Source organism: Cylas formicarius, unplaced genomic scaffold, assembly GCF_029955315.1.
Source record: "Cylas formicarius isolate icCylForm1 unplaced genomic scaffold, icCylForm1.1 PGA_scaffold_3__17_contigs__length_32017465, whole genome shotgun sequence".
Taxonomy (NCBI): Eukaryota; Metazoa; Arthropoda; class Insecta; order Coleoptera; family Brentidae; genus Cylas; species Cylas formicarius.
Genome location: NW_026844326.1, coordinates 22,843,231 through 22,868,074, shown reverse-complemented (window position 1 = coordinate 22,868,074; position 24,844 = coordinate 22,843,231). Strand labels below are relative to the sequence as shown.

Genomic DNA, 24,844 nt, shown 5'->3' with positions numbered 1-24,844 from the left:
TTTTTGGATCTGACACACAAAAACTAGTTGCTAGTCGCCTCTAGAAAGTACTTACTACGTTTGAGCTGTTAATGTAAATGGGAAGATTACCCTCATTATTAAGTCATATCATATCTTATCACCAATGTGGTATTTAAATAATGAACTAGCCGTTTTATCACTGTTTCATGATACGGTCCCACTCGATATAAAAAAGAAGCTAGTCGAAGCTGTAAAAACTCGAAATGGTATAAATTCTTGTTTTCAAAAATTTGAGATCGATCAAAAGAACATTACTTTGATTATTCAAAAGGATTTCAGTGACTTCGTTTCTAAAAAATCATTGAATTTGTTCAAAATATTTGAACTACCATATGATTTCCTTGATGTTGACATTGCATTGTGGGCTTTAGATGAGAATTATAAGGAAAATCAAAAGTATATCAACAGATGAAAGTTGTACATGACGCAGCGGGGCGTGGAGTAGCGTTGGTCTCTGAATATAATCAGTGTTTGACGAAAAAGGAAGACACTTGCTGCGAGGACTATTTCCTGACTGTAATAAAAGTCGATTTATATAGCTGAATCTAAAAAAATGTATATTTTTGTATTAATACTATATTAAGGTATAAAATTTCAAATTTCTTTTTCTATTATTTTCTATTATATATATATATATATATATATATATATATATATATATATATATATATATATATATATATATATATATATATATATATATATATATATACAGAGTTTTTCACTTAAAACTCCGCACGCCAATAAGTCCAAAACGAAAAGAAATATTTAATTTATGTAAAAAGTAGTCAAAGTGTGGGGTCAAGTAGATATTTCCTAAAGTTTAAAAAATTCGACGCCTGCAAAGAGCTGGGCGTCGCGACGCGTCGAAAAATTATTCGATTGCAGAGACTTTGGAAATACGCGCATACAAAAGTACATATTATTTAAAAACTTTTTTGTTATTTACTCAAACTTATTTTCTTTACCCGTTTCTAAGTTATACCGATTTAAAGTAAACATTTCTTGATAAATAAAAAATGTGATTAACGCTTATTTTTACAAGTATACCATGAATGTTAGTTACTATGGCAACCATTGTTATCGCAGTTGTTTTAAGTGCAATTACAAACGTGAGTTGTTATTGCTGTATCAAAAAATTGTCACATTTTGTCACAAGAAATATCCAAATTTGTTCGGTTTAAAAAAAACTAAGAATTATTATGTGAAAATGGTGCAATTTAGCAATGAGGAAAAAGTAGACCTGTTACTGGTGTTTGGAGAATGCAGATGCAATTGTAGAGAAGCGTTATCCGCATAGAAGAGTCCCCGATGCAAAAACCTTTTCAAGTTTATGTAAAAACTTAAGAAAATATGGCAGCTTCATAAAACCTAAAAGAGATAGGAACAGGACGGCTACAAATGATGAAAATACTGCTGCTGTAATTCAGCAGGTTGATAATAACCCCAAGATATCCCTATCAGAGATAAAAGAAAATACCGGTGTTACCATAAGTTCTTCGTGGAGAATTCTACATAGAAACTCTTTTCACCCGTACAAAAGTAAACTAGTTCATAAACTAGAACCAGGCGATTATGCTAGAAGAATATATTTCTTAGCGATATTGTCCGATTTGTATAGCCAAGATGCAAATTTTCTCTCGAAAATTTTATGGAGCGACGAAAGTCGATTTCAAAATAATGGAATCGTTAATAGACACAACTGTCGTTTTTGGTCCGAAAACCATCCTCGTTGGATTACAGAAAGAGGTAACCAACGAATTTTTAGTATCAATGTTTGGTGCGGCATATTAAATGGATTCGTTATTGGACCTTACTTTTACGAAGGAACTTTAAATGCAGATCGCTATTTAAGATTTCTTCAAACTACACTTCCGGAACTATTAGAAGAAGTGCCTCTTGACACTAGAATGAATATCTGGCTACAGCAGGATGGAGCGCCTGCACATAATGCCCAAATAGTAACGAGGTATTTGAACCGAGAATATCCCAATAGATGGTTTGGTACTAATGGACCGGTAAGGTGGCCGGTGAGGTCCCCGGACATTACACCACCAGATTATTTTCTTTGGGGCTACCTAAAAAACGTTATCTATGAAGAACCTATCGAAGATATGGCTGATCTCATTAACAAAAATAGTGCAGCGTGTGCCGCTATCATAAGAAGGACTCTCCTACAAGTGACCCAAGCTCATCTGTTAAAAGTTTTTGATAGTTGTGTTCGAGCAGATGGACATAATTTTGAACAAAATTTTTGAAATGTCTTATTATGTAGTTAATTGCAATAATAATTTTGGTTATTAACTTGTAGGTATTTATTTATCATGTTATCAGAACTAAATCGATAAAAAATAATAAATAAAATCATACTAAAATAGTTGAAATCTATTGTTTGTAATTGCACTTAAGACAACTGCGATAACAATGGTTGCCATAGTAACTAACATTCATGGCATACTTGTAAAAATAAGCGTTAATCACATTTTTTATTAATCAAGAAATGTTTACTTTAAATCGGTATAGCTTAGAAACGGGTAAAGTAAATAAGTTTGAGTAAATAACAAAAAAGTTTTTAAATAATATGTACTTTTGTATGCGCGTATTTCCAAAGTCTCTGCAATCGAATAATTTTTCGACGCGTCGCGACGCCCAGCTCTTTGCAGGCGCCGAATTTTTTAAACTTTTAAACTTTAGGAAATATCTATTTGACCCCACGTATATATATATATATATATATATATATATATATATATATATATATATATATATATATATATATATATACACTATATTCCGGGGTATCAGCCGTTCGCTTGTTGAACTCCGACTGGAATCCTGCAGACGTTTCGCCAAAATCTCACTTGGAATCTTCAATGCTCGCGCTCCGAAAACACTTCGAACACTGGTATATTTTTACGTATTGATTCACGGATGGAAAAATGTGATGACACTATATTCTGGGATATCATCCGTTCGCTCGTTGAACTCCGACTGGAATCCTGCATCCGACTTCCAGTCGGAGTTCAACGAGCGAACGGATGATATCCCGGAATATACTGTCATCACATTTTTCCATCCGTGAATCAATACGTGAGAATATATATATATATATATATATATATATATATATATATATATATATATATATATATATATATATATATATAAATACATTGGGATTCCAAAATGGTTTGAGTAATCGATAAACCACAATAGGCCTTTTTTGTAGAGCATTAAATTTCCTATAGGAATAATTAAAAACATTCCGAGATAATTATTTTTCAGTCAATAACAAAATTTAGAAAAAATGTTATCTTTCAATCTTCGAAATGGTTCGATTGTAGAGCGTTCAATTTTCTATAAAAATTATTAATAAAATTGGGTTAATGATCTACTAGATATGATTATCTTATTATTAAACGCAAAACTGTACTGAGGATAATTTTCCCATTAATATTAAGAGCTCATACGTGGTAACTATTTTCTAGACGTAACTAGCAACTAGTTTTTGTGTGTCAGATTCAAAAAACTAATGTTTTTTTTACCCGCCCTGCATTAAGGCGCGTGCAATCCCGCCTGTTGGAAAGGTAATGCTTACTGTCCCTACGCTGGGATTGCGAAGGTATTATTTTCATTGATTATCTGGCGATTGGTACTAAAATTATCGCAGAATATTATTCTAATTTATTATCCGGACCATTATGGACCACGTAAGAGAAACGAAAGATTTTTTAAACGATTTGCGACTGGAATTGCTTCCGCATCGGATCTTGCACCTAGTGTCATCATCAGCTTTGAAAAAACCCTGACGGGGTGTTCGATTTGAAAATTTAAATGACGTAAAACGTGCCATAAATAGATAAATTGAGACCACAATGGAAACGTTGTCTGAAGACGGCTTAAAAAAATAGTTTGTCGTTTGGAATAAATTCAGTTAACCAGAGATTATTAAAAACCATATTGTAACATTGACGAAAATTAGCCCAATAAAAAATATAGGAAAATTCCCAGATCTTTGATAACATCCTTCCTACATGGGTGATTCTGTTAGTTTTTTCCTTAAAATTTGACTTTTTAATTTTTTATGCGTATTATTCATCTATTTTACTGTATAAATAAAAGCCTAAAAATATTTTACTACAACTGTAAAGTGTCAAGAATGAGAAACCAATTTCAAATTTACTGTTACTTTTTTTCTTAAAATTTTAAAATTAGACTTTTTAAATTTTTTTATGCGTATTATTCATCTATTTTACTGTATAAATTGAAGCCTGGAATTATTTTACTACTTCAAAGCGTCAAGAACGAAAAACAAATTTAAAATTTTCCTTTTCACGGTACTGCCATAAAATAAATTTGAGTTCTAAATTTATATAAATTCTTTGCACAATAGTGCAGTCAAATATCAACTCCATGTTTGTAAACAGTACTTTGTTTAAGTTAGTGAAGTGCATTTTAAATGGGAGGCTCGTTTTTTTATATGAACACCTTCTTTAAAACGTTCCTCCTATACAAAGAGTAGCAGCATGTTAAAGATTTTCCATTTAGAATAAAAGCACTTAGAGGCACAAGTTTGATCGGGCGTTAATGCGAAGGGGAGTTGTGAAGATGCTTCTCGGAAAAGCATTAAAAGCTTTGCACAAATATAATTTTATTTTCCCTGTGGCGTTATCCTTATTGAATTACTTCGGATCATCCGTTTCAGTAAAAGGACTTTGAAGTATAGTTAACTAATTTATTAAAATGTAGATTAACTTAATTGAACATAAAACATTGTCAAACGTCAAATATCAACGCAAACTCCTTAAAAACAATGACACTTATATCATCATTAACGTTTATAATTTTTTTTAACTTTCTGTAATACCTAAGCGATAAGTTGTGCTTTTTCCTCACCTTTTTTTGAGAAAGGGCACACTGTTAAAAAAAGTAAAAAAAGTAACAGCGATTTTGCTCTAATTTAAGGCATATTGTTTAAAAACACGTTGTTCCTAGATAAGTTGGTCGCAGTCGCTATTGTGAACTTGGGATATTTTGATTTTTAATGGACCGACTATTTCGATAACGTCAAGATTTACGTCGTCAAAATCGTAAGCTGGGAAAACGTCCTCCAACAGAAGGTCCAGTTTTTGAGAGAACCACATGCTGGTGCTCGCGTCCACTTCCTCCAGCAACTGAAATGAACCATTATTGTTAAAAATTTACGTGGTCGCGTAGCAGTTTTTGTTGCACTTCGCATTTTGACATTGCACGAAATTGAACAGCATTTAGATAAAACTGAAATAGGACTAGAAGTAAACTATTTCAATTTAAATAAGATTTTTTGATTTATGACCATAAATTGCATGGCTTTTAAACTTTCCCAAAAAGTAGCAAACGAAACATACTTTAATGATACAGCGCAGGTCCCTAATGACTTCGTTGACGTATAGATAATCGCCATTTTGTAGTTTTCTCAATATCTTGCTGAAGTCGATCTAAAAAATGATAAAAACGTGGGTTGGAATAAAAATGTTGTATGTTGTTGTGTTGTGATGGCATGAGAGAACAACTTGTTACGGACTATGCTCTATCATTAAACAGAGGGACTGGAGGACAGGGGGACAACGTAAAAGTTATATCGGAAAGTTCAGATAAATTGAAATGATAGTTTATAAAAATTCCTTATTTCAGTTTCTAGGACCTACACTTCATTTGTAAATTTTAGTATTTCGGTTCCGAATAGTCAGCATGTTATCAGTTTTCCACATTGTTCCTTGTATTTCATGTTCATGTGTGACGCACTTATTCCATTTTTCACAATCCACTCTCTTCATTCCCTCTTGCAGGACGGTTTCCACGTTCCTCATTTTAAAAGTGGTGTTATGCCTTGCTACAGACCTTTTTACTTGCACCCGTACCAATTTTATAGGGTTTAATTCACAGTGATAAGGCGAAGTACCCTTACATTTCGTTTTGAAATTTACACTCCAGTAGTTCCTGTTTCAACATATCTTTCTGAAATTGCTTCTTATTTAAAGTAAACCAATGAATAGTGTCAACTTTTTTCCATATATTTGATTCGTTTTTCAGAAACAAATTCAGAAAAACTCACCATTTTCATATATTGGCACAGGTCCGTGAGTCTACCTATCACTCTCGGGACCCTTAGCAATCATTAATCGATACAATAATACGTCTATGGAATACGACTAAGACAATTAAGTTTTGGTTAGTTCTGTCCTCGATCTTTCCTGACATGTAACCGAAGTAGGACTCCCAAACTTTTCGAAAAGATAGTTGTTGATTATTTAAAGTCTATTTTCACCTCAGTTTGTTTTTTTAAGAAGAGGTCCACAGGTTACTTATGTAAACTATATGTCACCGACTTTTCCAAGGCATTCGACAGCGTCAAATATAGTGTATCGGTCAGTAAATTGAAAGCAGGTGGTCTTCAGAAAACTCTTCTCTAGTGGATAGTTAGCTAACAGAATAATTTTTCCAACCCTTCGCGTGTAGCACGGAGATTCCTAGGTCCTTTATTGTTTTTAATATTTATTAATCTTCTAGATTGTTGTTTTGCGGATGATATAAAATGCTATCGGGATGATTGTCTAAACTTCAATCTGACCTTGACACACTGGCTATGTGGTATTAGTTCAATGCAATGGTTCTGAACATAGTAAAGTGTCACTCCATATGCTACTCTACAAAACACAATGTTCCGCCATTGCATTGTTCTCTGTTGTCTGGAATATCAGTGATCTTGTAATAATAGACTCCACATTATCATTTGTGAGTCACGTACATAGAATAGTTTTCTGCTGCCTAGTTAGACTTTTATTAGAATATTGCTCAACAGTCTGCTTCAGGAGAGATTTGAACTGACGGCACTAAGCTATATAAGAAATTAGGCAGATTTTAAGCTATTTTTTAAACTCATTAATTATGTGGTTGATTGTCCCATATTACTTTCTTTATTGACGCTCTTTTTTTTTCTTCACAGAAATACCAGATTCCAGATTCACGGCTTTAATAGTTTTTGGAAAGCGTCATGTGGTATAAAGTCTGTAGTAATTTATTTACTTACTTGAAGTTAAGTTGTAATAGAAAAATTTAATGGCCATTTGTAGTCAATTAGTTCTATTGATATATCTTGTAAAAGTGAGTAAATAAATAAATATGCAATGATTTATAACACTCTCGCATTATTCTCAATTAAGTATTATTTATTTATTACTCTTTAAAGCATAGTCTAGTTAAGCGCCCGAGTTAGTGATTAAACGTAATTTTGGAGGCCATTTTAGAAACGCGAAAATACTTTTCAGGTTTTTTTATCCATTTTTTTTTCAAATTTCTACTACCTCACAGTACATGGTTGCATTTAATAGAAGTTCCGGTATAATAGTAAAGAGTCAGCTTAATAGTCACTGGTTGCGAAAAATTTTGTTATAGAAGTATCATTTCCAACAAATGTCAAAAGAAAACCACCACCAGTATACTCTTTCAAAAATAACATGAAACTATCACCTACCTCTTTTTCGGCGGCCACAGGACCCAACATATTACCCTTTATCGCCACCACCAAATTGGCCAGCACGTGGCGCCCCAAACCCGTTAACCCTCCCCCAATGATTTCGTACGGATTAGCTTTCCTCTCTTCCGCATCCGTCACGCTGGTTTCTGCTTTCTGCTTCTGTTTCCTCGATCTGCGCAGGTCGTCCACCTGCGCGTTCGCAATGGCAAGTTTCGCGTTCATCTCGTCGCAATTTATCTTCAAATAGTTTCCTTTCTACGTGCAAAAACAAAACAACATTTAAATGGTGCCGTGGACCGAGCGGTGCTTACTTCGGAACGCTGCTGCTCCATTCTGAACTGGTTACCGTCGAGCAAAGAATCGTAGACGTTATCCATGAAAATGCTCTGCGGATCGGGCTGACCGCTTTGCAATTTGAACGGTTCCCCAAAGTCGTTGCTAATGAGCCATTCGTGAATCTTCAGTTCGGTCAGATCCAACTTGGTAAAGAAAAATGGGAAATTGGTTTTGAGAATTGAATTTGGGAATGGAACGATTAAAAATCCGTACTGGGTAACGTTTTAAATAGGTTCAGTGGACTCGATCCAAATTGAAATGACAAGGGTGTGATAGAAAATTAAGACAAATTTAACAATAGAAAAAGACGGCTTATAATTATTATTATTACGTAATAGATTATTGTTTGATTACTTTATTAATCAAGATATTCTTACTCAAATTTTCTACACTTTATTATTTAGGGATCAAACAAAATATATTAAAGGGCAAAAACAATATCAAGACTACCCACTGATATATAGCAGGGTAGAAAGACATGATAGGGGAAAAGAAGGAATTGCAATAGCGATCCATACCAAAGAACTGTATCCGTTAAACTAAGTAAGAAAAGGTGACCATCATTGACCACCCCTGATGACAACAAACGCAAAAACGACCGAGAAACATTCTTCAGCCAGCTTCAGGGCGTAATAGAATCTTATCCGGGAAACCAACAAATAATAATTCTGGGTGACTTTAATGCACGAGTTGACAACGACGCAATCCCAAGAGTTAAACAGAGATTTAACAATAATTTAATCAATGATAATGGATAGATAATGATGAACCTCTGTTCTCTTAATGAACTACAATTCAGTAATACTTTCTTCGACCATAAACTCACCTTCTCAAACAATAGTCAGATCATCGACGTCAGAACACTAAACTCGGCTAATGTAGGTAACGAGCTAGTGGGAAAGATAAGAATTAAAACTACGCCTGAAAAAGACAAAAACCCAATACCGAAAATAGCAAAAGTAAACATTAAGTCCGATAAACGAACTCTACCAAAAAAGACAGGGAAAAAATAAGATAATACCCAATAACTGAAGGGGACAATATTAACACCAGCCCTAGGTACTAGAAATACTAGTAAACCTAAAAATACAACAAATAAATACCCAAGGTACTGCCGAGAGGTTAAGGAAAATGCAAAGAAAAGAAGGTAGCGTACTTAAAACATCGCAACTGGTTAGACAAATAAAGGAAAGGTGCTGGGAAGAGTTTTCGAAAAGGATGCAAAGCGACGAAACCTGGGTAGAATATCCATACAGATCCATACGGAGCCGATAACAATAACAACACTAACAATTCTGATTCGAAAGATTCTTCGACATCATAAAATCCCAGACGAATGGCGAGTAAGCACTCACTACGATTATTAAAACTATAAAGGAATAATATCGAAGATCACAACGTTTTTGCGATAAGCCAAATAACGAAAAAACTTATCAAATACAAAAAGCCAGAATATACATAATATTTTATAAACCTCGAAAAATCATTCGATCGAGTTCAGCTCAAAAATATCTCCTTTACGATAGACAGAGCTCGCAGAACCTAACTACCGAAAATATATACTCGACCAACCAAATCTAAGCTCAACGGAGAATGTAAGGAATTTATACCGGTGGAAAGAGGTATCAAATAAGGGGACTCTTTAAGCTCGCTTCTGATTAAGATTATCATGGATGAGATAATAAGGGAAGTACGCAAAGGGATACAGAATGAACGACCGCGAGATTAAAATTGTGTGCTATGCAGACGACACTGTACTAGGAACAGAAAACAAAGACGACCTGCAAATAATATTGCAATCCTTTAACCGAACACCTAAACCATGTAACATGATTATATCTGCATCTAAGACAAAATTGCCCATCAGGTGAAAGCTGTGTAAGTAAAACAACGATTAGACCAATCATGACGTACTTAGCAGAAACACGACCTGACACAACGAAAACTAAGCAGATGATGGAGACAACGGAAATTACGGAAAAATGCTGGAAAAACATTATCTAAATGCGTAGAGCGGATAACATAAATGATTGGATATTAAAACGAAAACTGGAATGGAACGAACTCATCAATCGCATGGATGACTCGAGAATAGTTAAAACAACTAGTGATAAATCACCGTAGAAGTGCCCGCGAAAAAGATGGTGCGACAATTTGAGACCCAACGGGACGAAAAATAACAGGCAGTTGCCGAAAAGGAAGAAGAAAAAAAAAGTATAATCATAATAGCAGCATGAAATTATTCTACACATTTATATAAATTATCCTGCCAAAACGTCCCAGTCAAAAATTGACAAAATCAAATCGTTTCGCACAAACAAGTAGAAAAAGTGCTAAATAAATAAAGACAATCTCATATTACAGATAACTAACAATATAATCATTACCCGCTTGATTCTAAATAAAATATTGCATTTCAGTTTGACAGATGCAATTCACTTCTTTTTTCGCGGAATAATCGGAGCCTATGTTTGGTGCAGATTTATATCCCAGCCATCTTATAAATTGCTGATAAATGATTTCAAACTGAATGTCAATAATTAAGGGGAGTTCATTTTAAAAAGAAAACTTCATATAAACATATGTCCAAAAAGTCTTAACTTTTGAGATACAGCGTGGTAAAGTTTTCAAAAATAAAATATATTTTTTTAAAATCTATAATACCGCTTTGGATATTTTAATGAAATTTGGCACACATGTATCAAGAAGCATTATTTAGGGTAAAGTCTGTTCATAGATATAAGAAAGTGACTAACCGATGCGAATTAAGGGAAGACCCGGGCAAGCTGTAAAAATGAAATATGGCCGAATAGGTCCGTACTTTGCTTAGAATTTAATTATTTGGGGTTTTGTTGGGAAAGATACTAAAGAATATTTATGTATATTATGTATGTATTTATGTTTAAATCTAAAATAAAATTACAAATTATTTTTATTACCTACTTAAATTACTTAAAATTGTTCACATAATATATCAGTATCACTATCGCTACCATCGCCTGTTCTAATTATTATTTGTTCCATATTATTTGCAATACGGATATACGATTGTTCTGCTTTTTCTATATGTTTAACAGAATTTGCCCCACTTTGTTAAAGTAAAGTTAAAAACTTCGGTTTCTAAAAGTTTGAGGACATTGGAGTTAACATGGCGAAAAACATTATTACGACGAATGGCAGATTTCAATTGGTGCCAAACATATTCAATGGGATTAAATATACAGTGGTAACGTGGAACCCTTAAAACTGTATGCCCTAGATTTTTTGCATAATTATCACAGACGTATTCCTTTTGTGGATCTTTAATATTTTTCGCAGACAGAGAAAGTCCACTTGGAATCGAACCATCTTTAGAGCCAGCATGCAACATGCAAAATAGTTATTCTTTTACCTCTTTTTGATGGCGCGCTTGTTTTACACTTATCAGTTGATTCAACCCAACCCTTTTTCGGGTTATCATAAGTGTCGAACCAGGTTTCATCCAAATAAATAATTTGGCCTTTGTTGTTCTCTGTAAATCCTAATTTTTTCTAGATATTCCAGTCGCCATGTGTTGAATACACTTCCATAAGGTAGTTCTGCCATATTTAACACCGGTTTCATCTTTTTCATGCCTCCTAATTAAGATATCTAATGTAGGCACGCTTTGTTCCTCGTATAACTGGTAAATTTTACTCCGTATTATATCTTGATCACTTCCATCTACACTCGAGAAAATATCAGCATCGCTTCTTTTTTTCCTCGCTGAAATGGGATTATTCACAATTTTCCATACAGTTGATGTTGGAATTTTCGTCAATGTGGCCGTTATTTCTAAAGATGCTTGCTTGCTGACACCACGTTCAATAAGAAACAAATAATCATTGTTTATAACTTCCTTAGTCTCAATAGAATAGTGTTTTCTACATTTGGGCGGGAGCATCTTCTGAGATACACTAGACTCGCACATATTTTGCATAATTCGCACACGATTCAACACACGCTGTATTACACACGAAATAAGAATGATTACTAACAAACTTAAACTAAGTAGTATACCAAACCAAAGAATATTAAACACAGGTAGGTATAAAATTATTTTCTATTACGGACCACAGTTTTACCTGAATTTAAATTCCGAAACTTTAGCATTGTTGCATTGTATGTTAATGACCACCCTTGGATAATCCCATTCAAAAGCACTTGGTCACTTGCTTATATCTATGAACAGACCAAACCACAATTTTTTTCTACTCCTTTCTAGCGTGCGAGAAGCGCCACTTTACCAAGTGAGTTTCGTTTCTCACGGATCCGAGTCACTTCGGATATTTCCGGTGGCCGGCATATGGAATTTCACCTAAATATATATTTTGATTTCTCTTAAAATAATATTATTGTATATTATTAATATTATTATATATTATTATAATCTCTAATCATTTCTACAGAAATATAATTTCTTGATTTTTTTTCAATCCGATGTACGGTTTTCATTTAAAAAATAAAAATTATTATTATTTCTTACGTAAGTAATTGTAATATTTCAAAAATCGAAATACGAATACGAAATATGTAAACTCTGAGCTGTATTTTTGAAATCTTTATAACTATTTCTTATAATTGTAGTAGACTCTCTGTATTAATTCTGTTGTCAAGTCGGTTGTTTGACAATTGTTTGACATCAGTTTTTCAATTCAATTCTTCGCGTCTTTTTTTTTATTTTTACTTAATTTTTGAAAATTGTGTCTAGGAGGCTGTGACTATCATAAATGCTATTTACCGGGTCACCTGATCATGCGAAAAATTGTAAATGAAACTTTTCTTTACTTGTCTTGTAATGTTAACTGTTAATTTTTTAGAGTAACCCAGTTTTTTCAAATAACACGCCACTGATTTCTTTCAAAAGATTACGTTTGCCTGCATTTAATTTTTTTTTAGTCCGACGCACGCATTTCACTTAAAAATAAAAACTAATTTCTCTGCATGCTGTCTATTAACGATATTGTTATAACCATGCAGGGAAGAGGTTTTATTTAAGTGAAAACCGTACGACGAAATGAAGAAAATTAAGAAAATATTTTTTTTTTAATAATTGGAGATTGTAAGAATAATTTTTAATTTAAGAAAAATCAGTGGGGTATCGTCAATGTCTGCCACAATAGAAATTCCGTACGCCAGCGACTGGTGTACTTTTGTGGTATACTCAACAATGCCTCTTCATGTGTGCCAAATTTCATCAAAATATCTTAAGTGGTATTACAGATATTGAAAAAATATGTTTTATTTTTGAAAACTTTACCACCCTCTGTCTCAAAAGTTAAAACGTTTAGAACATGTGTTCATTTAAAGTTTTCTTTTTAAAGCCTCCGTTATCACTCACCCCATCTTCTTTAACGTTGAGTTCACCATCTTCGAGCATCAAGCTGTTATCTTGCGAATTCTTTGCGTTATAGACATGTCGATTGGTCCAGTATCGGTCGTTCGCCATTTCTCTAGCTTTGGTCACGTTTTGAGCAGTCTCCAAAAACTCTATAGTCCTCGGACTGCTGCCTACGGCCATCCCACAGTCGCCACCATCTGGTCGTTTTGGCACGCTGTAACTTCCCGGTTTCATGTACACCCTGCAAATCGTTCTGAACAATCCGTCATTGTTCCAAATCGCATTAGATTATTTTACTTTTTGGTGCGCTCTTCTTCCGAATCGTATTCTTCATCGTTGGGACCCAACTCTGTAGAAACCGTCTGCTTGGACATGTCTGGAATTTCGCTGACCGCCGCCTGTTTCGGAGGCAAGCGCAACACACCCCTAACGGCTGCATTGGTGCCCGCTACAATCTCGGTGGCCTTCCTGATTGCCGCATCCGACCCGCTTTTTGTCAAATTCACCTACATAGATTTTCGAAACGTTGAACCATATGCCTAGCGAGCAAATTTTAACCACCTGCGGAGGTATCAAGTTATTTGCCGAATAAACGTTCGCCCCAGAACTCGTGCTGTTTAAGTTCGTATCCAAATTGTAAAAGATTCTGGTCAGCTGAGCGGCTAGCTCAATAGTTTCCTTCTCCCATCGCAAATAACACGATCTAAATTCAGGTGTTAGTTCCTTTTCTATTTTACCCAAACTGGGGCCTAAACAAAAATCAGTCAATTTTTAGAGGTACTCGCCAATTTGCAAAAAATCATGGTGCACTATAGCCTATTAATAGTTTTTGCTCCACGATCCACAGCGAGACCTAGAACTTCCTATGTATTTATATGACTTATTTTTAATTTAATTATTAATAAAGGACTGGGTTCCTATTCCTTGAAACTAGAAAACTAAGAAAACCTGCAGATATGACTTACGAGGTTAGCGCCAAAATTTCCCGGCCTGACATAGATGCAGCTCCAGTATCACGATAAAACTTTGACTTTTTTAAATATATATTTTAGTAGGCTGCGAAAAAAAAATTGAAGTCTTGCATCAAATTGCTTTTTATTGGCAGCATTTTAAACAAGACGTGTCCAAAAAAATGTCGCAAATAACGCAAATTGAGTATAGAGTAGTCATAAAGTTTTTGACAAAAGAAGGGTTAGCACCTAAAATTATTAAAGAAAGGCTGGATGGTGTGTACGGCCAAAGTTCTCCTTCGTATTCTGTAGTGAAAGAATCGGCAAAACGTTTTCGAATGGGGCAGGAGTCCCTTGAAGATGATTCAAGAACTGGCCAACCAGGGGAGATCATAACGGAAGATATTGTTGCGATTGTGGAAGAGGTGGTATTGACTGATCGACTTTTAAAGGTCAAGGAAATCTCAGAAATTACTAAGCTTTCTGCTAAAAGTGTTCGTCGAATCCTGCATGATCATTTAGGTATGCATAAGGTTAGTGCAAGATGGGTTGGAACCGAAGCCTGTGATAGAAACTCTTGCGACAGAAGATGAAACTATGGTTATCTATTATGATCCCCTATCGAAAAAAGAATCAATGTAGGTGCGTCGTAAGCGTGAAGCATCTCCAACCAAATTCAGAGTCTGCCAGTCAACAAAAAAGGTGATGGCCACGATCTTTTGGTATTGTGAAGGAATTCTCTTGATAGATTTTAAAGAAACTAATACCACTCAATGGTAAATATTACGCAACATTATTACATAAATTGCTAGACTGAATACGTGTAAAACGTCGCGAAAAACTGACCAGAGGCGTGCGTTTTTGCACCTGTCCATACTGCTGGTGTTGCACAAGCTTCCATTTTAGAGTGTGGGTTCCAACAGATAAATCATCCTCCCTATAGTCCAGCACTATTATTTGTTTGGATATTTGAAAAAGGGCTTACGTGGACGGCGGTTTAACGACGAAGTTGCGTTAAAAGAGGCTGTTTTAGCTCATTTTGCAGACAAACAAAAAATGATGTCATAAGTGTATTGAAGTTAAGAGGGGTTATATTGAAAAATAATAAAAAATTGTTACTCTACTTTGTTTCTTTCATTTTCAGGCCGGGAAATTTTGGCGCTGCCCTCGTACACTATAATCAGGATTAGAGGAAAGGTCGCAATTATTTCGATCTAAATAGTGAAAAAACAATACTCAGATGTCCCATTTTGTGAAACAAACGACAAATAAGCAGCTATTTAGGTCTTCTGTGTGTTTAGAATAATTTGCCGTTGTTTTTTTGCAGTGTTATTAAGTTATCAAATAATGTAGAAAACATAAGACGCATATAATTTATGATTAAATTATTTATAATTAAAGCAGGCGCTCAAACGTCCATTCATTAATATCACCTTGAAAGTATACCTTTGAAACTTTACGTAGTCACGTCTATTTAAAAACTCAAACATTGACGGACGAGATTATCGAAACTTCTCTATAACAGCTAACTGCTGCTCCTTTGGAAGCATGATACGTTACGGAATATTTTTGCCAAAATGCAAGGCTTTCAAAAGTCTCGCTTTTGAGATATAGTATATTATTACATATCTATTCTGTTTATCTTCCACTACTGGCTTTACAGAAACATATCAGTTTATAATAATTTTTCGGCTGAAACTTCTTATAAAATAAAGGACAAAAGAGGAAGAGGTATAAGAATTGAAGCTCAATAATTAAACTCCCCTAATACCGAGTGACTTTACCTTCCCGGTTCTCCCAATAGCCTTTTAAAATATGCCAGCAATTGGTTAGCCTCACGAACGCGTAAATAAAATCTTTGGTGGCCCAAGGTATGCCCTGCGAATGGATATTGGAAATGGTGGTGCAAGGCTTCAAAATTTCAGTTCTGGTGCGTATACAGAGATTCTGGATATTCCGGAAACAGGGTCGATTGCGATTCCTGTAGGCCACTTGTTCGGCCGTCAGGCAACCCCTCTCCAAAAATTTTACGAAATTATCAGGAGTTATCTGTTCGGAAGCGTCCTGACCGAAAACAGATGGATTCAAATACAATGCGACATATAAACCCATACAAACCGTTATGAGCAAATCTTTAACTGCAGGTGCTATTGGGCCGCAGTCGTAGGCTTCGGGACCATCGCTCTGCTTTTCTGCGTCATTAAATTCGTCTCCCTTGTCTTTCGTTGAGTTACCATTTAAAATTACATCTATGGCATTGTTATTCGGGTTGTGGCAGTAAAGTGGGGTGCTTGCTGGCACAGTGTACTGTCCCCCAACGTTAAACTGTGTGTATTGATAATGCTGCAAGTACGGTCTACTCATTGCTGAAGTGCTGGGATACGAGACGAAGGGCGGCAGAGGAGTTCTAAATCCCATTGTAGGAAAGTACCCCGGGAACAGGCCACTTTGGCAGTTGCACAGGTGGTGCATATGAAGGTGCACGTTTTGGTGCTGGTTGGAATTGTTTTCGGAGCGATTGGGTTCCATTTCACCACAAAGTAAAACCTACGGATGTTTCTTGTTATTCGTCGAATCAGTGCCGAGAAGTCCGAATCTAACAACATTCGATATAAATCAATCTTCAGATCTACGTTGACAGAAGGCAGAAGACGACGATAAAAAAGTGTTTCAAAGTTTCTGCCTTTTCTTATGGGTTTCCAAATTGTTATCGCTAATATTTATAAAATCCGTGAGAAAAGCAAATAAAACCAGTTCTTCTATCCTTCGAAAACTGGCAGACGCAAATCCCATTCTCATTAGAGCGCCGCTTAATACCAGCTTTATAAGTGCAATTAAGACAGTTTTGAAAATATACTAAGCGACCCACCTACGATTTTTATTTGCTTATTATTATATATTAATATTATAATAAATATAATTTTGAATATTTAAGCGATAACAGCCCCAAAATTAGTCTCCCTAAGTTCAGTATGGGTATCATTGCCTCCACTATGGCTTGTTGTTTTCTATCTTGTATAACCTGTGCATGTATTTACCAAAAAAGAATTTAATTTTATACACTGAAATTATTAGAAACGCTTTATTTTAAACTGAGTCCATATCTTCATTCTTCCTATATATTGCGACTTGTTTCCTTCTTCCATTAAACACAAAAATTATTATGTATTAATTCCAAAGACAAAGCAGAATGAAATCAATCTGAATATTTTCAGACTTTTTTGAAATTAAATTAAATGTGACAGCGGTATAACTGTGCTTATAGAGTAAAATTTTAATTTCTGGCAGGCTAACGATTACCCCTTAATCTTATAGTCATTGCTTGGGTTCCTCTTGAACCGGCGCTGATTGTAAAACATTTTAGGCATCAAACCTAGCCAAAATTACGGCATAAGAACTTCAAGATCGACAATAATATATTAATTATTCCATAACTCGCCTTTTAATTACTTACCGAAAACTTAAAATATTTCAATTCACTTCATGCTCACAAACAATAAGGTAATCACAAAAACATCATAAAACTCTTCAAAATTATGGCTTTAGAATGCTTAAAACTTTTGACAAGTAGCTGACTCAAATGACACTTTAACAAACAACAGCTAACTTGATTGATAGCAATAATGTGCCCCTTTTCTCAGCCGCGTTTATGTAATAACTATCTCTTTAATATGTTCAATGAAGTTCATGGCGTTAGTAAAATATAGGTCTAGTCCTTTTTAAAATTTTAAAAGGTACTTGTTGGTGGAAATTTTGGTTTAATTATGGTGATATAATAGGAGATAGACGCGCATTCAGGACTAAGCCTAGTATCGAATCTCCTGGGATTTTTTGAAAACCGTTGAATAAAGTATGTTAATATGCAATGAGATTTATACTTATACCTAAAGTAGGTGATTCAGCTACAGGCAACCAATCAATAACAATTAGTAATGCGTTCAGGTTACAATTTCACATCACTTTCCAGAATGTATAATTAATTCCATTGTGTCTTCCTTTTTTACCGCAAAAATGCACGTTTTTTGGTCCATGTTTGAAATTAAAAAAAAATGTATTTTTAACTAAACATGATTTTGGTTTTATTTGCTAATTAAAGCGAAACATATTGTGGAAATTAAAACTGCTTCAACTTTTGGGTGTGAATTTATTGACTTTATTGCTTCTTCGAGTCAAAAACATAACAATCAACTATCACATTTTATAAGGTGTATCATAAGGTACCTATAGCGAATTTGATATGGGCTATTTAAATTTTCCTTAGGCAGTGCAACAGAAATCTTGACTAATCCCTAAATCACAAAACAGATCTAATGCGGTCTAAAAATAGACCAATATTACTTACTAGGTACGGGAAGTAGACCTTACCTACTGATTTTCGTCCAATACAGCATGATATTAAACATAAGTTATTGCTACTAGCAGTTCCGGTCAAACACTTTCCTACAAGAAACGGTATTTTTTATATAGATAATTTCATTTCCTAATGTTAGCGGTATTCATTGAGATGAGTTAAACACAACTCATCCTTTTGAGCTTGCATTTCAAAACATGAGCGCTTCAAACGATTTAAATTTGATATTCATTCAATTATTAATATTAACGTTTGAGAATATCGCAATTTTTTATTTTATGCCGAGCAGTACTTCAGAAGGAGTAACAATCCAACTGTTAAAGTTGCCGATGACATGATAAGCGAGCTTGCGTTGCAGTCGTCGGTTTGGCAGGCGCATACTTCTTGTCTGCCACCAAATCCTGATCTCTGATAACACCTGTTGGCGTACTGAGAATCTTCATAGCCGCAAGTACGGATAGTTCTAGTGTCAGGTTTAACTAGAATTAATCAGAATACGTTAATCAAAATTCAAAACAAACGAAAAAGAGAATGTCTAATTTTATATATATATATATATATATATATATATATATATATATATATATATATATATATATATATATATATATATATATATATATATATATATATATATATATATATATATATATATATATATATATATATATATATATATATTAATATATATTTTTCTAGTTTGTGAGTTCTTGGATCCTTTTGATTTTATATATTCTTAAGAAATGGTTCTTGGGTTTTTTTTGGTCCTTTTTTAGTGAAATTAAAATAAGTTTCCGTTACTTGTGAGACATTTTATTTTTTGTGACGTTTCGGCCTTCAAGACCTTCTTCAGACATTTAATTTTAACCTACAAAAATGTATTTTTAAATAAAATTATTTATAGCATTGTTTTCCTGGTCATAATTAAAACATAGATAAAAATTTGTATAGGAGTCAGCATTGAAATGATTAAAAATTACTAGTGCAAGTCAATAGAACAAAGTGATTAAAAATTGTATACAAATAGATGCACAACAATAAAACATACATAATTTTTTATATTACGATTACATACATACCTTAAGCCAAAAATCAACTGTTCACTATATAGTTGTTTGGTAATTTACAGTTTTACAACATTCACAACAGACATATCGAATATGTAAATCGACAAGCCACCTTGATAAGACGACGAACCAAAACAATAATGCGAAGCCCGGATGTACGTTTCTTCACAGTAGGACAACGGAGTTTTTTTTTTTTTCTAAAGCTTTTTTTTTGTGCGAGATTCACCACGTGGCTTTTTTTCTCGTCAGGGATTTTTGATTTTAATTTACTAAAGTTTTGTTCTAATAGGTTATAACCTTTGTGTGCCACAGTAATGTCGTGTTGTTTGAACACATTGCACAAATTTTCCGATAGCCCTGGAACGTACGGTAATGGGAGATACTGTTTTTGAGTATTTTTCTTCTCGGATTTGTTACCAGCATTTTGATTGTAAAATTTATGTATCCGTTTATTGAAAATTTTATTTATTAATACATCCGGATAACAGTTTAATTTTAGGGCTTGTTTTGCTTTTTTAATAGCTTGCTGTCTGTTGCACAATGCAATGACAAATATTACAGGCAGGTCGATGGTTGTGCAATGGGAGCATCGATTTCCAGTGTTATTGCACAGTTAGTAATGGAAGATTTGGAAGAATCCGTACTAAAAAATATAAATCTCCATATCCCCTTATTATATCGTTATGTCGATGACTGCGTAAGTGCTGTCCCAAAAACTGAAATCGATGATATTCTAGAGAATTTTAATTCATACAAGACAAACTTCAATTTTTAATAGAGATCGAAAAAAATAACGTCATTAACTTTCTAGACCTGACTCTATACCACAGCAAAGACCGGATCAAAACTAAATGGTACACCAAAGATACCTGGTCATCTAGGTATGTAAGTTTCAACTCCCAACATCCCATCACCCAAAAAAAATCCGTAATAATAGGTTTAGCCGACCGAGCTATTAAACTGTCCCATTCTGAGTACAGACAGCAAGCTATTAAAAAAGCAAAACAAGCCCTAAAATTAAACTGTTACCCGGATGTATTAATAAATAAAATTTTCAATAAATGGATACATAAATTTTACAATCAAAATGCTGGTAACAAATCCGAGAAGAAAAATACTCAAAAACAGTATCTCCCATTACCGTACGTTCCAGGGCTATCGGAAAATTTGTGCAATGTGTTCAAACAACACGACATTACTGTGGCACACAAAGGTTATAACCTATTAGAACAAAACTTTAGTAAATTAAAATCAAAAATCCCTGACGAGAAAAAAATCCACGTGGTGTACCAAATACCGTGCCAAAATTGTAACGGTGTCTACATCGGACAAACTAGTCAATACTTAAAAAGTCGCTTAAACGGCCATAAATATGACAAAAAAAATAACACTGCTCTTTCGAGCCATTCCAGGGAGAATCAGCACTCGTTTGACTTTCAAAGTGTGAAAATTTTACGCTCAGAAAGGCACACAAAAAGACGGGAATTTTATGAAATGATTGAGATCCAAAAAAATCCAAACGCCATAAACTCTAAGACTGACACAAAAAATCTCAGCAAAATTTATCACAACTTAATTAAATAAAGAGACACATTAACCCGTGAATCTCACACACAAAAAAAAAGCTTTAGAAAAAAAAAACTCCGTTGTCCTACTGTGAAGAAACGTACATCCGGGCTTCGCATTATTGTTTTGGTTCGTCGTCTTATCAATGTGGCTTGTCGATTTACATATTCGATATGTCTGTTGTGAATGTTGTAAAACTGTAAATTACCAAACAACTATATAGTGAACCGTTGATTTTTGGCTTAAGGTATGTATGTAATCGTAATATAAAAAATTATGTATGTTTTATTGTTGTGCATCTATTTGTATACAATTTTTAATCACTTTGTTTGTTCTATTGACTTGCACTAGTAATTTTTAATTATTTCAATGCTGACTCCTATACAAATTTTTATCTATGTTTTAATTATGACCAGGAAAACAATGCTATAAATAATTTTATTTAAAAATACATTTTTGTAAGTTAAAATTAAATGTCTGAAGAAGGTCTTGAAGGCCGAAACGTCACAAAAATAAAATGTTTTTATTTTTTTTTGAAGATTTTTTTGTTGTTGTAAAGGACTATCAAAAACTAGTCTAATTGCTCTTATTTATAATATTAGTAATTAATTAACAAGAGATTGTTTCTGGCGCTCTTTAAAACAAAATCAATGAAAATAAATTAAGCCTAAGTCAAAAAAACTGGGTCATCTAGGCCTTTGTATTTTGTTATACAAAGTGTAGAGAAAATTGGGAGCACGTATTTTAAGCGGTTTTAAAACAGCCAATCAAAATAATATAAAATTGAAGAACTGTAAGCAGACATTTAGAATTGAGAAGCAATACTTACGTCCATTTACTTCGAAATCTATAAATTGCCTAATTTTTCTACATAAGGTGTACGGCTTATCTCCTTTCTTTTCCGGGCATTCTTTCTTCAGGTTTTCGGTGAGAGGATTTTCTTGATTTCCTATACAATTTGGTTCCAAAACACTGTTGCATTCGTAGCATCTAATAGCACCACCTAGAATAATTGGGAGTGGTAGGCAGGGGACACTATTGCTACTTTACCATGAAAAAAATTAAAATGTATGTATATTTTTTAAATGAAATCATAATCCACGACAATTTTGATAAAACCAGAATTGGTTTTAGTTCCAGTTTTAGTTTTTTTTTTAAGATCTAAGTCTATAAAAATTGAGGAATCGAAACTTATGATGTATACGGTTTTCTAAGCAACTACATTTTGGCATAGGATATTTCAATTTTATTTCTTCTTCAAAAACGAGAGCTGAGTTTTTTTCTACTTTAATATTTTAATTGTGATTGTAATCAACCAGACTAAATTTATTAATAATTTTACAATAATATTTGGTTTATTTTTTAATCGTAACTATTCGAAGAAATACACTATAAACAAATTATCTTATGAACTTTTAGCTGAAAATTCTGCGACAAAAATTACAATTATTTGTACAAAGTACAAATGTGTTTATTAATTATGAATATAATTTTCCATATCGTGAAAAGAAATTTCGTTTCAATGAATAAAGCTGCAAATGTTCAGTAGAGTGAGGCGATGATAACGTCTTCGAAAAAAGATTTGTGCCAATGTGCCCTTGCTCTAGATGTCAGGGCCTATTGATTTTGCCAAAATTCGCATGCGCTTTCCCCTCAGATGCTATGAATTGTTTAAATAAATTGAAATAAATCATCACGCAAAGCGTTAATTAGTATTTAGCCGTAAACACCTACGTCCAACAATTGTTTAAGCTGTTAGGCGTATAATTCTGTTCAAACGGTTACCATTCACTGAATCGCAAATATCTGAATGTTTTGCACGTAAGCAAAATGTTTTACACAAACGTGTAGAAATAGAAATACATTTCCCGAAATAGTTGGCTTGATGGTCCGTCTAAAACAACAAACAAACGCCCGACCAACTTACCGTTTTGTACGCAAAGTACGGCGACAACAAGTAATCCACAGAAGTAACGTACATAAAGCATTTTTTCACGGAAAACCTAGCGACTTTTTGCGCGGCAAAAATAAATTACAAAATTCCGCCGTGGAAGATGTTGCACTGACAATAGGATAGGATCTAGGTCAATTTGCGCATGACGAGAATGTCTTTCCAACGGAAAGGACCACTTAGGGAGACACGAATTTTTTAAACGAGTTCTATTAGAGCAAGGAGAACGAATGAATGGATAAAAAAACGACGAAAACCGCCTTAGGTAATTTAAGATGATAGCTCAATTGAGACAAAATATTTCAGCCTTCATGTCACGTGAAAAACTTTTGAGAATCCGTCGCCAGAAATGTGAATCCGATTGAAGGGGTCGCGTAAGAGCAAGGTGTGTCAGTACGAAAAAAAAAATTGTTTAATATAAAAAATAAATAAATTCTTAAGGTTTAATGTGACCCTACTCGCAGGGTAATTCTGTGGAGATTCTCACTTGACGGTATAAATATGCATTTAACCGGTTAATTCATACATCCGCTATGTTTTTGACCATCCACCGAAACACATTGAGTTGTTTACAATGGATTTTATATTATTGAGTCTACAAATCCTTAATTTCTTTATTTTTAAATTTCGTTTTTCATTGAAAAGTGCTAGAACGCTTCGCGTGATTTAAAAGATTTTAGAACGCAGATCGAAAACTATACAGGGTGTTCCTTTTAACACCGAAATGGGAATTTCAGAAGTTCCAAAATGTTTTTAACCAGAAAAATTGTCCAGGTCCAGTGTCACTCGTCAACGTTATTTTTCTTGAATAAAAAAATATTTTAATAATATATTGGTGTGTCAAAGGAAGGCTTCGCTGCTTTATGGTCTTTATTGAGTGGTTCTCCGTCACTTAACACGGTTGTTTGGGTTGTTGAGATTTTTTTGGGAAATAATATTTCAGTGTTGAAATTAAATAAAAATATAAACTAAACTACTTTTTACATTTTTCATGAGTCGAAATTGCGTTTCGCCGATCATCCTGTTGGCTTCTTCAGAGCTTAACTGAAACTGGCTCGTATTTCACCCTGTACCTGCTAATATATTGTTTGAGGGGGCGGAGCTAAATGAGGGCCATAAACACCGTCTCTGATGACTGATTCCCAAACTGGTGACAGGTAAAGACCTGAGTCGCGGTTAAGATTGTTAAGTTGTTTATAGATTTCTACAGACTCTCGGATTTTTTGTTATAGATAGGATAGAATAGAATAGAATAGTGATGAGCTGATGAGTTTATTTGTCTTAGTCGTAAGGCTCTTTCGTGTTCTTTGAGGCTAGTTGATATTTTTCGGCCGGTCTCTCCGCTGTATTCTTTGCCGCATATGTATGATGTCGAGAGTTTCAGGAATAGGAACTTTGGTAAGGAGGGATTCTACGTCGAAACTAACTAGAATATCTTGTATATCTAATGCAATGCTTTTTAATTGTTCAATGAAGTGAAAGAAATTAAGTACGAAATTTTCCGTTTTCCCTGTAAGGGGTTTTAATAAGGAAGCTAGGTATTTTGCTAGAGAATATGTTGGAGAACCAATGGTGCTGACAATAGGTCGCAGGGGTAAGCTCTGAAGAAGCCAACGAAGGCGAAACATCAGCAATTTCGACCCATCAAAAATCGAGGCATTAAGAATCCAGAAGTTTTGTAAAAAATATTACAGGAGCCTGTGGAAGTTTCTTTAGAAAAAAAATAA

General features: G+C 34.1%; 2 protein-coding genes across 5 annotated transcripts; both read right to left on the bottom strand.

The window, feature by feature from the left end:
• Window positions 1–4,898: 4,898 nt before the first annotated feature.
• LOC132699613 (uncharacterized) lies at window positions 4,899–17,738 on the bottom strand. Of its 4 annotated transcripts, none has more exons than XM_060666426.1 (10): window positions 17,637–17,738; window positions 16,301–16,729; window positions 15,967–16,246; window positions 13,791–13,981; window positions 13,530–13,738; window positions 13,233–13,485; window positions 7,849–8,016; window positions 7,535–7,792; window positions 5,409–5,498; window positions 4,899–5,195 (listed from the first exon to the last, which is right to left on the bottom strand). In XM_060666426.1, the coding sequence occupies exons 2-10, from the start codon at window positions 16,709–16,711 to the stop codon at window positions 5,013–5,015; spliced, it is 2,043 nt and encodes a 680-aa protein (XP_060522409.1). In that variant the 5' UTR covers window positions 16,712–16,729; window positions 17,637–17,738; the 3' UTR covers window positions 4,899–5,012. The 4 variants fall into 4 exon arrangements, with proteins under 4 accessions (XP_060522409.1, XP_060522408.1, XP_060522411.1 ...); XM_060666425.1 differs by having other exon boundaries at window positions 16,301–16,778; window positions 17,637–17,729; XM_060666428.1 differs by having other exon boundaries at window positions 13,233–13,473; window positions 16,301–16,778; window positions 17,637–17,729.
• A 574-nt stretch (window positions 17,739–18,312) lies between these two features.
• On the bottom strand, window positions 18,313–23,353 carry LOC132699699 (uncharacterized). The gene is made up of 3 exons (XM_060666548.1): window positions 23,094–23,353; window positions 21,996–22,169; window positions 18,313–19,012 (listed from the first exon to the last, which is right to left on the bottom strand). Exons 1-3 carry the CDS (start codon window positions 23,152–23,154, stop codon window positions 18,810–18,812), a joined length of 438 nt encoding a protein of 145 aa, XP_060522531.1. The 5' UTR covers window positions 23,155–23,353; the 3' UTR covers window positions 18,313–18,809.
• Between the last annotated feature and the right edge of the window lie 1,491 nt (window positions 23,354–24,844).

What these genes read in the sequence shown, in the direction of transcription:
- LOC132699613 (XM_060666426.1), bottom strand. Translation starts at nt 16,711, where the DNA reads ATGGAACCCAATCGCTCCGAAAACAATTCCAACCAGCACCAAAACGTG. An exon ending in CTATTGGGAGAACCGGGAAG is followed by an intron (nt 13,982 to 15,966) that starts GTAAAGTCACTC and finishes ATTTTTGTTTAG; the next exon opens with GCCCCAGTTTGGGTAAAATA. An exon ending in ACCTGCGCTGTATCATTAAA is followed by an intron (nt 5,196 to 5,408) that starts GTATGTTTCGTT and finishes GGTTCATTTCAG; the next exon opens with TTGCTGGAGGAAGTGGACGC.
- LOC132699699 (XM_060666548.1), bottom strand. Translation starts at nt 23,154, where the DNA reads ATGCTTTATGTACGTTACTTCTGTGGATTACTTGTTGTCGCCGTACTT. An exon ending in CGTACTTTGCGTACAAAACG is followed by an intron (nt 22,170 to 23,093) that starts GTAAGTTGGTCG and finishes CAATTATTCTAG; the next exon opens with GTGGTGCTATTAGATGCTAC. An exon ending in AGATTTCGAAGTAAATGGAC is followed by an intron (nt 19,013 to 21,995) that starts GTAAGTATTGCT and finishes GATTAATTCTAG; the next exon opens with TTAAACCTGACACTAGAACT.